A 15770-nucleotide genomic window follows, 5' to 3' on the forward strand; every position below is an offset into this window, starting at 1 on the left:
TAGACCCTGGCATGAAGAGTACATTCTAGAAGTAAGAAAACTGACTTTAAACCTTAAATATGCAAGTTCACACTGGAGTAAGCCCTTGCCTTATCTTTGTTAAAAGCAGAAGTGATGCTGAAGAAATGTGTGGCCATGCTTTATTTTATCTGTTCATCCTAGTAGGAACTACAGAAAGAAACTTTAACCTAATAATGCTTCCAAACCTAGACAATAGAGGGAATCTGGAGAATGGCACCCAACAAGTTAAGCCACTTCTGTATACTTTCAACTTTTCATTTTGACAACTAATCCCTAATTCGGTACAGTTAGAAAGGTAGAATGGCAATGAAGCTTGCTCACATTTAACAAAGAGAAACAGGATAATGCCAGTATCATCTATTAGAATGCGAGTGAATAAATATATATTGCCCCAAACCCCGAATCTGCTCTCACTGGTGCTTTTCACCTCCTGAACACCATTCCTGATACAATACAAACAATACAGTCAAGGCTGAATTAGAGGATGAGATCCACTCAGGCAGAAAAGGAAGACAGACTCTTCCTTCCACGCTGTCCTTAACGCGGTGAGAAACCCTTCCAAGGACATAATAAAAGTACCTATGACTCACTGGCACTTTACCACTTAGGGTCATAGACCCTTGGAATTGGATGAAATCTTTTTGTCTGCATGTGTGTGGGGGGGAGGGGTACCTGTGTATTCAAGAGGAGGCCTGAGGAGGACACCAGGAGTCTTGTTCCATTGCTTTCCACCATCTTCCCTTGAGGCAAAGTATCCCAATGAGACTGGAGCTAGGCCGGTGACCAGTAAACTCCAATGATTACTTTTGACCCCTGCCCCAATGCTGGAATTACAGCTGGTACTTAGCCAGCTTTTTGTGAGTTCCAGGGATCTGAACTCAGGTGCTCACACTAACACAATAAGCGTGCATATTCAGTGAGCCATCTCCCAGCCCTGAGATGCAATCTTATCTAACTCCCTTTTAACCTTCACGAGTTCCCTTTGATCACGCATTATATTGGCTACTCTGTTTCAACTTTTTAAAAAATTACATTCATTTATTTCTGTGTTTGTGTGCATGCCATGACACACATATGGAGGTCAGAGGACAACCTGCAAGTTCTTGCCTCCCACCAAGTGGATCTGAAGAACAAACTCAGGTCCTCAGGCTGGATGGCCATCTCATTAGCCCTCGAGCTATTTTTATAATGAAGAAAGACCAATGATACTAAAACAATGATGCAGAGAAATAGAAATCCTGAGAGGGATAGTTGTATGAAACTTTTTAAGGGGGAATAAAATACAAGCATTTAAGAGACAAGGAAAACAGAACTTAACAGCACATACCCTCTTCTCAGGTTCTGCAGTTATTCTAAGTAGATGACTTCAAGGTTAGAGAAATGTCATAGTTAATGTACACAGGGCAGTGAACTCCTTGTTCTTGTGGGAACTAATTCTCATAAAGTCACATGTCATATTCTGCTAATTATTCTGTTTACACTTACCCCTTTTTTTACAACTATGAACAACTAATTAGTATGTATTTATCGCTATTAAATAAAAACTTTATATCTAACTATAAATATCATAAAATATACCCTTTCTTTATATGGACTGTGCTATATGCACTAAAATCACAACGATTCAATTCATAGGGTCAAACTATTAGCATTCACGCCAGTCACTGCTACAACTCTATCTTTTAGACGGACAGTGTGATTCTGCCTTCGTTTTGAATATAATGTTAAGTGTACCACATACTCTAAATGTTGTTCTATTTTAAAATAATCTAAGAGTGAGGCTGGAAAAGGAATAAGGTTAAACTCGCCACTTAAATCTGGTCATGACTGCTATTTTCAAAGGTTAACTTTTCAAATTGCATTTTTAATGCTGAATTGTAGCACAATTTCTAAAACGGAAGTATGGCTCTACACAATGACACAAATTATAGGAGTTTATAATCCCCTTAGAAAGCCATGCAAGTATTGCTTTGTTTCTGAGTTTACATCACTTAGTGGTCTTAAACACTAATTTTGTTTCATGTTCTCAAGATACACATATATGACAACAGCATCTACAAATGTCAACTCACTGAGTGAAGAATTGGGTGAACTACACAAAATATAATCTGGGTTAGACAGGGAAGTTAAAGGGTCCATTCAATATTTACTAAAAAAAAGTACCTATGTGCCAAGAATTCCAGCACACAATGGGCACAAAAGATTAAAATATATGGTCCATCTCTGGAAGTCTATTGTCTAATAAAAGAATAAAACATAAGCTACTTCAATGCAACATAAAAACCATATAGTTAAAAATAGTATACTAGAAATACACAAAGCCACAATGCCCACTTTAGGGGGTTGAAGAGATTCTTAGAGACTGGGTAATCACATGTTAGCTTGTTAATCCAACTAGGGATAAGAATACTGTGATCCAACAAGAGGCAAGACTTAAGGGAAGGGAGGCAGGGCTAACATGGTGTCTATGTAGGGACAAAACTCTGGCAAGATGGTACTTTTCAGATACAAAGTTCCAAAAGGTGGGAAATGGGGAGGTTGAGGACCACATAAGGTGTGTGCAGGGATGCTGGAGCGGTGTTCACTGTGGACCATTGACTAGATTCACAAGTAGGAGACTGGCATTCCTCTGGAGCAGCCTGTACAGTGATGATGGCAGCTACATGGAAACAGCACAAGACCTGAAGTAACACAGCTGCTTTGGAATGGGTACAGGAGCACACAACGGTGCCCAGATCTCCCTGGGTAGGCACCTAGCTACAAAGCACAGGGGGGAAACTGTTAACTTGGGCCTTGTCCCACCTCTGGGCCATATTATTATTACATATTTTTTTACTCAAAAGCTGCTGGTTATCTTAAAATTTAAATCTGATTTCCTTTAAATAAACCATCAGTTCTCAAATGCTTAGTTTACTTAAAACTAATGCAGCCATTAGAGCTTATGACAAATGCAGACTAGTCGACTGCAGTCACCAAAAGGTGTCAGTCAGAATTAACAATCTCTTGTAAAATCAGTGCACTCATTACAGAAACAAATGACAAGTTTCTTATTTTTAACACTTCAAAGCAGAACACCACATCTAAGTAGTTCTGTCTGCTTTGTTACCTGTGAAAGACATCTGCTTTGTACCAAAATGAGTATGCTGAACTTACCAGGTTACATTATAATGCATTTTTTAATTTTCACACAGCCAGGAGTCTTTTCTTCTTTGCTGATTTTTTTCAATCTGTACTGTCGGATCTCTCTCACCAATGTATAAAAAGCATCCTCCACTCTCTGCATTGTAAAACACAACTCCTTTAAAGTCTGTTTCATTTGGAAGAGTAATTTACTGGGAGAGCCATGTGTAAGAAGTTTGGATTATGAGCTTCATAGTTGAGAATTTTTTAAAGCAGACACCAGATTGAGTAAAACTGAGGATGCGGCTTTAAAACATGAGCTAGAACCTGGTTTGTTCTCAAAAGTATTTAATTTTTTATTGGAATCAAGAGTTAAATATTTTTAGTTAGGAATCAGAGGAGACTGAAAAGCCTAGCTCTGTGTCTGTGTTTCTCGATATAATAACTGGAGTTTGAGGAACTGAAGTTAGGTCTGAACTTTCCTTGAACAAAGGAAGACAGGTGACCTCCATACACCACTGATGTCACCTTCCACCCAGCAGGGGAGCAGAGAGAGAGGCTGACTAGAGACTTGACGCTTTGCTAAAACCAAACCTCAAATCCATGTCCCAACCAAAGTGATTCAAAACATTGGAACCTCCAGTTCTATCTCCAATGGGTAATTCTAGTTAATTTCTAAATCCCTAAGCCCATCTGAGACTGGTACCACAGTGGATGGATAATTACAGTATTTAAATAAGTTAAGTAGCAGCCATTTACCAAAGCAAGAAACTCCACAAACTATTTGAAATATATAAGATAGGAGCAATACATTTATATCCTTATATAAGTCTCCAACAGTCTGCAGATGCTCCTGTGTGCCTTGAATTTTAATTGCATACTCTAAAGAGGGGTTCTTTTAAACTATTTTGGAATTTATTTTATGTGCATGAGTGTTTCGAGCGCATGTATGTCTGTGCACCTTGTGCACACCTGGTCCTTAAAGGTCAGAATGACTCAGATCACCTAGAACTGGATAACAAGACTGTGAGTCACCATGTGGGTCCTGGGACCTGAACCCAGAACCTCTGCAGGAATAGTAAGTGCTCTTAACTGCTATGCGATCTCTCTGCCCTTCTAATGGGGTTTTCTGGCTTAAGGCTGTGGTATAAATCTACAAGGAGAATCATAAACAGCCTTTATGGAAAGATTTTCAACTTTCTCAAAACAGAAAATTAGGCAAGAGCCTAAGAGGCACAAAGTGCTTATAATTATAATGCTAATTTCTTCAGAAAAATGCATCACCAAAGGAGCTTATCTAATGTTCAGAAACTTCACATACATGTAGTACAAATTCAACCTCAGATGTAATATTTATGTCCATTCTTCTAAAAAAAAGGTAAATACTTAAGAAATTTGGCATATTTTACTATTTACTTTTAAATGGATTTTATTTCATTTTAATAATGAATTGCTTATATAGAGAATTAGTATATTCTATTTTTTTCTACAATTGGTAAAAATAAGTTTTTCCATTGAACCAAATGTGATAAATGTACCTAGCACCTAAGAAGCTAATATGCCAAAAAACAATTTATTTTAAATTCAATCAGGAACAGAGATCAGGCAGTCAGTGTTGAGGGTAATAAGCCAACAACTAAGGCTTCATTTTGCATGTGTAAGTCATTTGCTGCATTTAACAGTTAGGAAAAAGTACTTCAATAATTTAGGGCACATTAAGTTTTATAAATCTCAAAAATGTATTAAGAACCACTTCAGTGAAATTCAGTAATTTACCTTTAAAATTGTAAAACTGAGTTTCAGTAAAGAAGCAGGATTTAAATATTGATTCCATATTGAAATATAAACTTCTGCCTAATACCATGTGCCACCCAATGAAAAATATTCAATCTAATAATAAAAAATAGAAAAAAATATTATTTTTATGTGTGTGTATGTGTACAGGTAGGTGCCTTTGGAGGCTAGACGGAGGCACCAGAGCTCGAGTCACTGCTAGCCACCCAGTGAGAGGGTAGGAACCAAAGTCATGCCCTCTGCAAGAGCAGCAGCAAGCACTCTTTTTAGCCCTGCCTGGCTGTCCTGGAACTCATTTTGCACACCAGGCCTGCCTCTTCCTCTTGAGTGCTGGGATTAAGTGTGTGCCACCATGGCCCACTGTAGCAAGCATTCTTTACTCCTGAACCATCTCTCCGGCATCCCAACCCAATCTTATTTTAATGGAATCAATTTAATCAACTACTTTCCTACAGGGGAACAAACATTTTCAACTTTTAAAAATCACTAAATGTGGCATTTAAAATAAAATCCCCACTTGTATCTGAATGTTTTTAGTAGTTTTCTCATTAATTCAAGGTGAAAGTTTTACTTATTTATTCTTCAAAATATATCAGAAATGTTCAGATTATATAAAAATAAGTTATTTAAGGTAAGTGACTTACAAAGCATTTAAAATGTAAAACATGACTGGTCAATCTATATTTTCATAAATAATTACTCTCTTTTAACTTGAAAGCCAATGAAAAAAATCTCCATATATTTATACATTTATTTAAGAGACAAACCAGGCAAAAGCTCATATTTTCTTAAAATCTTAAAGAAAGTAAATCTGTATTACTTCTTTAAAATCAAAGTCACACTGTCAGTGTGGAGGTCGATGTGCTATGGAGAGAGGAGAAAGAGGGTGTGCCCTCCAACAGAAGAAAATCTGATCCTGTCTGCTTTTCAGTGTGAGCATCCCCATCACCAACACAAGAATAGATGATTTCTGTTTCCAGCAATGCAGAGAGAGAATTGGAAGCCAATAATTAAAGAGACAACTACCCATCACCAGGGATTCGGTATTAGGGTCTCAGGGGTCAAGATAATTAACACCAAGAAATAGTTACTACAGAACCCCCCCCCATTTCTTAGTTTTACAAATATGAAATTTAAATTCATTTTAAAAAGTAATTTCCCACATTTTACATACTTAGTTATGCCTTGAAAATATGTGTCACAGTTATGCTGCCATCAAGAGATCTTAACAACAGTGCTATGTATCCTGGCCTACCATCATCAGCCTCTTAGGTCTAAATACTACATAAGGTACAGGACTATAATGCAGAATACTGATTTTAATATGCTGAACTTTGAAGTAATATTTAAAAATAAGGTAGTTACAACGACTTGCTAAACTCAAGGTGCATAAGAGATTTGTCCTTGAGGGTATAACTTATTGACACTTTAAAATGTCACTTAGTGAACCCCGAGGGCAAATGAAAATATCTATGTATAAACAAGAGTATCCAAGTTTAAGCATGTAATTCCTGTGTAAACAGAGAGATATGACAATGTTTGAGGTCAAAGCAGATGAGACTATGAAAACAGAGCACCCCCTGGAGACCTGCTAACATAACATTTTTCATTTGCTATCAGTAAGAGATTATATTTGTATCACGGGTTTTCTTCCCTGTTGAATCATCTGTCAAGGGAGTGACACACCTGTAGCATCAACTGTGACTACACAGAAGCAGCAACCCTGGCCTTCTGGGGAGGGAATAGAGACACGACCCCACATCCCTGATTATTTCTCAAGAAACCTTGTCAAACTACTACCCATGTAAGGGTTCCTGAAGTACAGCAAGGGTTCAATAACTGTCCACTTCTAACTCAAAGTTCAAAACACTTATCTCATGGGGGAGGGCAATTATTAGATTAGGCACCTGAGGTTTTAAATTTGTTTCACTTTCTTTTTTTTGTTTTGTTTTGTTTTTTTCGAGACAGGGTTTCTCTGTGGTTTTGAAGCCTGTCCTGGAACTAGTTCTTGTAGACCAGGCTGGTCCCGAACTCACAGAGATCCCCCTGCCTCTGCCTCCCAAGGGCTGGGATTAAAGGTGTGCACCACCACCGCCCGGCTTTTTTTTTAATGGGCTATTCTGAAACCCCTGCTTGTCATCTACCTGACACCCACTCGCTCTGACTTTTGGCTTTATCGGTTTCACAAATTCACAGCTAATCCTCAAGGTGTTCAGTCTCAACAGCCTTTTCTGACACGCTGTCCAGAACTCAGAAAAGCCTGTCAATTCCCAAGTGTCTTGATAAATGTGAAGTGGCTCTCTTTAGAGACTAAGAATACCGGGGCATCATAGCACACCAGCTAGTTTAACTGAGCCCCTTTGCCCTTTCAGATAAAGACATGAAAACAGCTAAGCTCAATGCCACACATCTGTAATTCCAGAGACTGAGGATGGGGAGGCAGGGGAATCACTTTAGTCTAGAGTTCCAGAACAGTCTGGGCAACACAGCAAAACCCTGTCAATACACACACGTACACACACACACACACACACACACACACACACACACAATCTATCTATCTATCTATCTATCTAATCTCCAACTTATCCTTACATACTACTGGTAAGTTAATGTGTATTTTAAAGTTAAAAAATAATGTACTGGTAAAAATATATTCTGCAACCCTTATCTTCAAAGCAATAAAATGGGGCTAGAGAGATGGCTCAGTGGTGAAGAGCACCACCTGATCTTCCAAAGGTCCTGAGTTCAATTCCCAGCAACCACATGGTGGCTCACAACCATCTGTAATGAGATCTGGTGTCCTCTTGAGGAAGAGATTTGGTCAGCTGTCCTCAACAACTTAGACCATGAAACCCAAATGGACAAGTTCAACAGAACCATCATATAGGAGCTGCCCATGCACGCTTTAGCACTGCCAGGGCATAAATTTCAAATTTCATATGCATACACATATACACCTATACATGGTTTGAAATGTGTGTAAACAGCCAGTCAGCCGTTCCACTAGTGCCACATAGGTGCTTCTGCTGACTTAAGAAAATGAGGGGAAATGTAATAAGATACAATTTTTCACTAAATACACAAATTTTGCTTTAAAATGGTAAAATATGATTTTAGGCCGAACAATTTCATCAACTGTCACCTAGAGAGGCTGAGATTCTTATATTACCGCGCACAGGCCAAGTGCAGGCAGGGTCAATTGTTCTGGTATAAGCTGACAAGGAGTTTTACATTATCAAGGCTTCTTAGGGAAAATAATGTGTAAGATACCACATTACTATCTGCGCCTCTGCAAAAATGCTTGCCACGCCTTCACTTAAGTCTGCAAGAACTTCCGAATGAATGTTCAGTTCCTATGACCATAAGTAGATTTTTTTTTTTGGTGCTTTTGTTAAGCTCATGAACAAGAACAAGTTGCTAACAAAATACAATAAGGACATGTATACTTAAGTAAAACAATAAGCAAATAAAAGACAGTAACAAAACTCCCTAAAAAGGAGCATAAAATTTTCACAAAAACTGGAGATATAAAACTTATTAAAATGTACATTGTATGTTATAAATTACTAAAATTTTAGATTAGTAATTTTAAAATTAGTAAAATCTTTAGAATCTTCCATAACTTTATAAATATTAAATTTCAAGCAATATTAATGACTTCTCAAAGCAAGCAAATACATTTCTAAACAAATCAACAAGTTCACTGAAGAATAGGTTATAGTTTAGAAACACATTACACAAAAGACATAAATAGAAAAAAAATCAATAAAAAAGACATAAATACAAATGCTAAGCACTGCTTAAGAAGTTCTAGTATATCTTACCTCTATACATGTTAGACAACTCACACTATCTAAAACGCAAATTTAAGAGAATCCACTTCTGCACCGTACTTTACACTGACAAGTAAGCTGGGCAGTGGCATACGCCTGTAGTCCCAGCATACGGGAGGGAGAGGCACCTCTGCTACATAATGAGTCTGAGATTTGCCTGGGCTGTACAACTATCAAAACACTAAAAACAAGAAAAAAATGAAGTGTGTGTGTGTGTGTGTGTGTGTGTGTGTATGAGAGAGAGAGAGAACATCGTTAAAGCTAAAAGGCTACTTTAAAAGGAAGCCAGACGATGTTCTAATCAATTATGAACCATAGTACACAAAAGCATTTCTGCAAACACAAACAATAAATTAAATGCAGTTATTGAAGCTCCTTCTGCGTGAGGGGTGGAGACTCCTCTCACTGTGCTCTGTGGCCCACACCCACACCAGCACTGCCCACAGGGCAAAGGAGTGCAGAATCCCAGGCTCCGATGCTAACCCACTCAAGTATGAGAGGCTCTTCTGGGCTGCATCCCAGTCTCGGGCTTTTCTTTTTCCTGTGAAATGTCAACTACAAGGACCACTAGCATGAAAGGTATCTTTCTGCATACGTTTACACAATGCAAGTAGTCAAATGTTAATGGTAAAGTCTATATAGTAGTTTTCAATAAAATTCTTACATTTCATATTTGCGTTCTTTCAAAAGAACTGTTTCTAACATAGAAGAAAGTCATAGATATTATAATTATGTTTTCTGGGCTGCTTTTGAGGAAAATCCACGAGACTGGTCAGAAACCAGGAAATAAAACATTGAATCAAGCCTCTTCCTGTCATTAGAACATGGGATGGACATGAATGAAATGGTTCCTCTATCATCCAAGTGAGGCACATCAAGTCTCTTGTAAACTCTTAGCCAGCTGCACAGACTGGAACCCAGGAGATATCCATGTGACATTCAAACTACAAGAATTCACTTTTTATAAGCCAAATAAAGACTTCACACTGAATCCACTGTTTTCTTTCAACATGCACCCTATTTGTACAGCTAAGAATAGGCACATATGACCTCCTAGGGAAATTTTCTTTGTATTTATCCATCTGCATGTTTGAAATTTGTTTAAATTTTTACATCCCTCACAAAATCCAGTAAACATTTCTGTGATGACCCTTTATACACTTAAGTGTGATGAAATGAGGTGCTCCTCAATTTTAAAAAATTTCATCGCAGAAGTTAAACTTTACAAAACCATTTTATGGGCGTTCCCATAAATCTCTGAGCAAATTCATGCACTACAAATCAACTCAACATTCAGTGCACACAACGGTTTCCCCTTGTCTTTATGAACTCACTCCTAGGATGCTTTTTCCCTTATGCTAAACTACCATTGCAAACACAAATGATGTAATTATCAACTGAAATTTAAAGTTAGTTTTAAAATGAAGATGATTTTGAAACAAAATTCAGGTTCTGACATATACTTTGGTCAGAACAATGTAGTTGATAATTTAAAATTATCTGTTCACTTTCTAAATATTCCCTTATTTTAATCACAACTTTCTCCCTAAAGAATTAGACCTCAAAACTTTCTGCCTAAATATAATTCTTCAGATACAATAAAATTTAATCTAGAAATATAAATTCTTTTTTGTTTGTTTGTTTGTTTTCTGTTTTGGTTTTTTGTTTTTTCAAGATAGAGTTTCTCTGTATAGCCCTGGCTGTCCTGGAACTCCTTCTGTATACTAGGTTGGCCTTAAACTCACTGAGATCCACTTGCCTCTGCCTCCTGAGTGTTGGGATTAAAGGTGTGTGCTACCATGCCCAGCTGAAACGTGAATTCTTTTTTTTTAAAATATTTATTTATTATGTATACAATATTCTGTCTGTATGCCTGAAGGCCAGAAGAGGGCGCCAGACCTCTTTACAGATGGTTGTGAGCCACCATGTGGTTACTGGGAATTGAACTCAGGACCTTTGGAAGAGCAGGCAATGCTCTTAACCACTGAGCCATCTCTCTCTCCAGCCCCGAAACGTGAATTCTTAAAACTGCTTCTAAAATAAGGAACTCAAAATTTATTCCACCGTTCTTTGTATCATTTAAGCAGGAAAATGTTTTCCACATTTCTTGAATCCTAAATGTAAAATGTACGTGGAAATTTCAATATGAATAGAAAACAAAACACCAGGCAGTGGAACACACCCATAATCCCAGCTCCCCGAAAACAGATTTAGGAGATTGAGAGTTCAAGGCCAGGCTGGAGGGTGTAGAACACAGATCCTGTTTCAATCCCCACCATCACAAAAGGAGAAAAAAAAAAAAAGTAAAAGAGACAAAGAGAAAGAGACAGAGAACGAATCCAAAATAATATCATGGTCCCTGGATAAAAAGTACTGTCCACTCAAGAGAAGCCAAATAAACATTATTTATACTCTGGTGAATCACACTGAATGATTGGCACCCAACAACAGCCATGCGGGCATGCACACTTACACTTACACTCACTCCAGTTTTACTTACCTGTCTTGTCTTTGCTGAGGTTTCGATGAATGGGATCCCATAACTTCTTGCTAAGTCATGAGCCTGTTTTGTGTCTACTGTTCTAGAAGGCAAATCACATTTATTCCCTACTAGGACCATAGGCACATCTTCAGAGTCTTTTACTCTTTTAATTTGTTCTCTGGAGAAAAAACAAATTTGAAACAGAAGCATGAGCAACACAAAATATTTCAAACCTTGCCCTCAACTTTTGTCCTACAGAACTTGACTGAATGATTTCTTCATATAAATCCTAGTTTCTATCATACCATATTTTCCTTTCTTTTCTTACTTATTCTTTCCTCTAAGACAAGGATCTTACATGTCTATTGAAAACTCAAATACTGATACAGTCTCAACTACAGCAGAAAGGATTCATTTGCATGAGTATATACAACAATAAGAAATATACTAAAAAGTTCCAAATTGAAAGTACCATGTTTAAAATTGTCTTAGAAACATGATACATAAATGGGTATTGTACAACTGAAAATGTCTTTAATCGGCAGGATGAACTCTGCTGATTCCAGGCCAGTCTGATCTATAAAGTAAGTTCAACCCCAGCCAAAGTTGTATTGTGAATAAGATAACCCTTGTTTTTACCCAAACATGAATTACCAGTATTAACATAACTTTGACATTTCACAAGACCTTTCTCTGACATCTGTGGGCAAATATTCTGAGACCCCTGACCAAATGCCTCAAACTGGGGACAGTACCAAACCCTTCATATACTATTTCTCCCATATACACATATCAATAATATAGTTTAATTGGCAATTTAGGTATAGTAAGAGACTAATATAAAATAAAAATTGTAACAACATGTAATAGAAGCTACATTATTTCTAGAAATTTCCATTTAGTATTTTTCAGATTTAGGTGAGCATGAGCAAAATGTCAAACAATTAAACTATGGGAAAAGGAGACTACTGTACTACTCAAGAGAGAAAGATAATCACTGGAAAGACTGATTTTAATTTTAATCGTGTGTGTGTATGTATAGGTATGTGCATGTGAGTTCAGGGGCCAATGGAGGCCAAAAGTACTGGATTCCCTGCAGCTGCAGTGGTTATGAGATGACTGGCATGGATCCTCAAGAAAGGAAACACCTGTCCATAACTGCTGAGCCAGCTCTCCAGTCCTGAAGAGCAACACCAAAGAAACTACAATGTGTATTCTGTTAAGAGTCCTTTTCATGTGTTGCTGTCAATGTAATATGTAAATAAAGCCTAAATTTAGAATAAAATTGTAAATTTTCCTTCACAATTTTCCATGAATGTCTAAAATGATGCTTGGCAGCAGTGGGGTGGGTTCACATCCCCAGGCGTTCTCTGCACCACTACAGAGAAGCTCTTCCTCCGTCTCCCCTTCCTTATCACTGAGATGCTCCTTCTTACCCAGCTGCTCATGGTTATGTGGCACAGCTTAATCAGCAATGTGATGACTACTGTAAACTCCAGGAAAGAATGTAAAGTACATCTCATGTAATGATTAAGCAATCTTACATACATTTGTCAGAGTCATAAAAACCAGCAATAGCTCTAATTCTTCAACCTCTTATGCCATCTAAATGTATTTTCTTTAAAAAAAACAAAACAAAACAAAACAAAAACACATAAGGCCACTGCTTAGTCACCCTATGATATTCTGTAATAAAATATGATTTTTTAAAGATCATCTGAGTGGCACCATCTCAAACAGACTATCCATGCTTCTGTTTCTGGTTGGTATCTAATGTCTCTAAAACATTAACAGTTATATTTCTCTAGCGGACCCTGGTATCAGAAACTTGTTCTCAGTCAGCACTACCACTATCTGCACAAACTGGGACAAATTATGCAACCGCAGCAACCCCAAAGAGCTGCATTTGTGCTGGGTGGTGGTGGCGCACGCCTTCAGTCCAGCACTCAGGAGGCAGAAACAGGTGGGTTTCTGTGATTTTGAGGCCAGCCTGGCCTTCAGAGCAAGTTCCAGGACAGGCTCCAAAAAACTACAGAGAAACCCTATCTACAAAAACCTAAAAAAATAAATTAAATAAAAATAAAAAAAAAAAGCTCCATTTATAAAACTGGAATTCTGCATACTTGGCACAAGTGTTTTCAAATTTAAAGATTATACAGGTATAACAATTAGCAAAGAATCAATAAATGAAGCTATCATTACTTCTCAAAGTCAACTTCTATATTCAACTTAAACCCACCTATAATGGTGAATATCTTCAAATGATTTAGTATTATTTATGGCAAATACACAAAGAAAGCCCTCCCCAGTCCTCATGTACTGGTCCCTCATTGCACTGTACTCCTCTTGACCTGCTGTGTCGAGAATATCCAAGAGACAGGTTTCTCCATCAATTACTACTTGTTTCCTGTAGGAATCCTGAGAAGGCAGAAACACAGTCTGGGTTATTACAGTGCATCTTTTAAAAGGTGGACATACCCAACTCAGCAACAGATTTCTCCATTCAAAATGGGCAAAGCACTTCAGATAATCTTCAAAGCAGACCAGTGACCAATAAGCCCTTGACATCATTAAGAGAAATAAAACAAAACCATGAGATGCCATTTAGCACCTATTAAGAAGGCTACTGGCAAGCAGATACCTGTGAGTCCAAGGCCAGCATGGTCTACACAGTAAGTTCCAGGCAAGCGAAGTCTACATAATGATACCCTGTCTCAATACCCCCCACATACCCAAAGAAACTAAAATTAACTCAAGAGTCCCCAAAGATGATGTGACAAAGACCCACATAGCCTTTTCATAAAAATCTGCCAATTTCACCCTGTAAGCCAGTAAAATAACTTCATAAACTTGAAGTATCCTAAAAACAAATTGTTACTTAAAAATAAATGATCATATTATCAAAGTATACAATAACAAAGTCCAGCCAATTTAAAATAGATTCTACATGGAAACTAGTTAATGACGGAGCAAAGAAAAGCACCCATATTTCACATGTTAAATGAGTGTTATTTCCTGCCTTCAAAGAAGGTTCACCAGATAGTCAGTCACTAATATCCTCAGTAAGTCAGGACAAAATAAAGTCACTTAAACTCACTCAGCACACTATGAGAATAAGGAAAAGTTATTCCACGCTAAAGAACATATTTTCCATCTGTGAGGTAACATAAAACTTCAAAATAAAATGCACTCTGCGGGCAAGAAGGAGCTGCAGGGAGAATTAAACCATTTCTGACGATACAACGAGGCACATTCCTCTTGGAAAGCAATTCTCTATCATCTATCTACCTATTATATATCATCTACCTATCATCTATCTACCTATTATATATCATCTATCTACCTACCTACCAATCATCCATCTATCTGTCTACCGATTATACATACATTAGGAGGCACATATATGTGCTATGCCATCTACACGTTGATGTTCATAGCCTTTGAAACAGTGCCATGTATGATGATTTTAAGGAAATAACAGTTTAAAATGACAGTTATCCACTAACAAGGCATCCTAAAAGGTCTTACAGAAAACGTACACAGTCAGTCAGTATCACAGCATTTACCTCTTCTCAAAGTGAGTCACACATCCAGGCACCCACCACCACCCATTAGTTGTTCCCTAGTACAACGTGCAGATACAGATTCTGACTCCCTTAGTCCAGAGCAGCTCTCTTGTCTGTGGCAGCCACTGGTTCCTAGCAGTGGTTCCTGTATCTTAGATCTGTTCTCTTCAAGGAAGCAGAGAACTGTTCCTATGCAGATCATGTCATTTGCTCAGACTCCCCATACTGTCCCTTTCTATCCTGGAAACAAAACCTGACAAGCTCTCCTCCAACATTCCCAATGTCCCCTTTGTGCCATGTATCTAACTGTGTACTTATTTAAGTCCATGCCCCACCCCCACCAGGTTTTGAACCGGAAATTAGCAGGACTACATCTATTTGGCTCAGCATGACACATGAGTGCTAAGTCTTAAACATTGCAGGAATCAATAAATATCTATTGAATGGATGCATCTACTTAATATAGATACAAAAAAGATAAATGTAATTTTAATTACAATTATGTTAACAAAAACACAAAAATAAAATTTTTTAAATTGTACCCAGCCCCTTTCAAATATTCTGTGCTAAAGATACTGCATATCTTCACAAAAACTACTGCTTCCAACAAACTAATTTGCATGAAAAGATTTTCAAATCAACAGTTTTAAATCTTTTTCAGTTTTCAAAATGTCTTCTAAAACCAAGTATAAGTTTAAGATAAATTTTTAACTTATAAATTTTAATAAAATAAGTCATTTTTAATTACAAAATACTAACAAATTTAGTACATGATATTTTCATTTAATCATATATGTTATAGATGTTTATGTAAAAGCACAATAATAATATGCTCTATTTTAGAACATTTATGATATGTAAGAGACTAAGGATAGCTGGGTTTTTCAACTGTCTTAAATTCTGGATGATGAAGAGCTAAATTGAATGAGGTACAAATGTTATAATACGACA

At 37.3% G+C, this 15770-nt stretch overlaps 1 protein-coding gene across 2 annotated transcripts in view; it reads right to left on the reverse strand.

The window, feature by feature from the left end:
* The window catches only part of Kras (KRAS proto-oncogene, GTPase), a 35118-nt gene that overhangs the window by 5082 nt on the left and 14266 nt on the right, over positions 1-15770 (reverse strand). The window contains exons 3-5 of one of the 2 annotated variants that reach the window (XM_041680236.1): positions 13493-13671; positions 11272-11431; positions 3175-3298 (exon numbers count right to left, since the gene is read on the reverse strand). In XM_041680236.1, the coding sequence (XP_041536170.1) occupies positions 3179-3298; positions 11272-11431; positions 13493-13671 (459 nt within the window). In that variant the 3' untranslated portion in view covers positions 3175-3178. The remainder of the gene's footprint in view (positions 1-3174; positions 3299-11271; positions 11432-13492; positions 13672-15770) is intronic. The other variant, XM_041680241.1, reaches the window with a different exon arrangement.

The sequence above is a fragment of the Microtus oregoni genome, unplaced genomic scaffold (assembly GCF_018167655.1).
Source record: "Microtus oregoni isolate MIOR12 unplaced genomic scaffold, Mior012 000002F_ref0000024, whole genome shotgun sequence".
NCBI lineage: Eukaryota > Metazoa > Chordata > Mammalia > Rodentia > Cricetidae > Microtus > Microtus oregoni.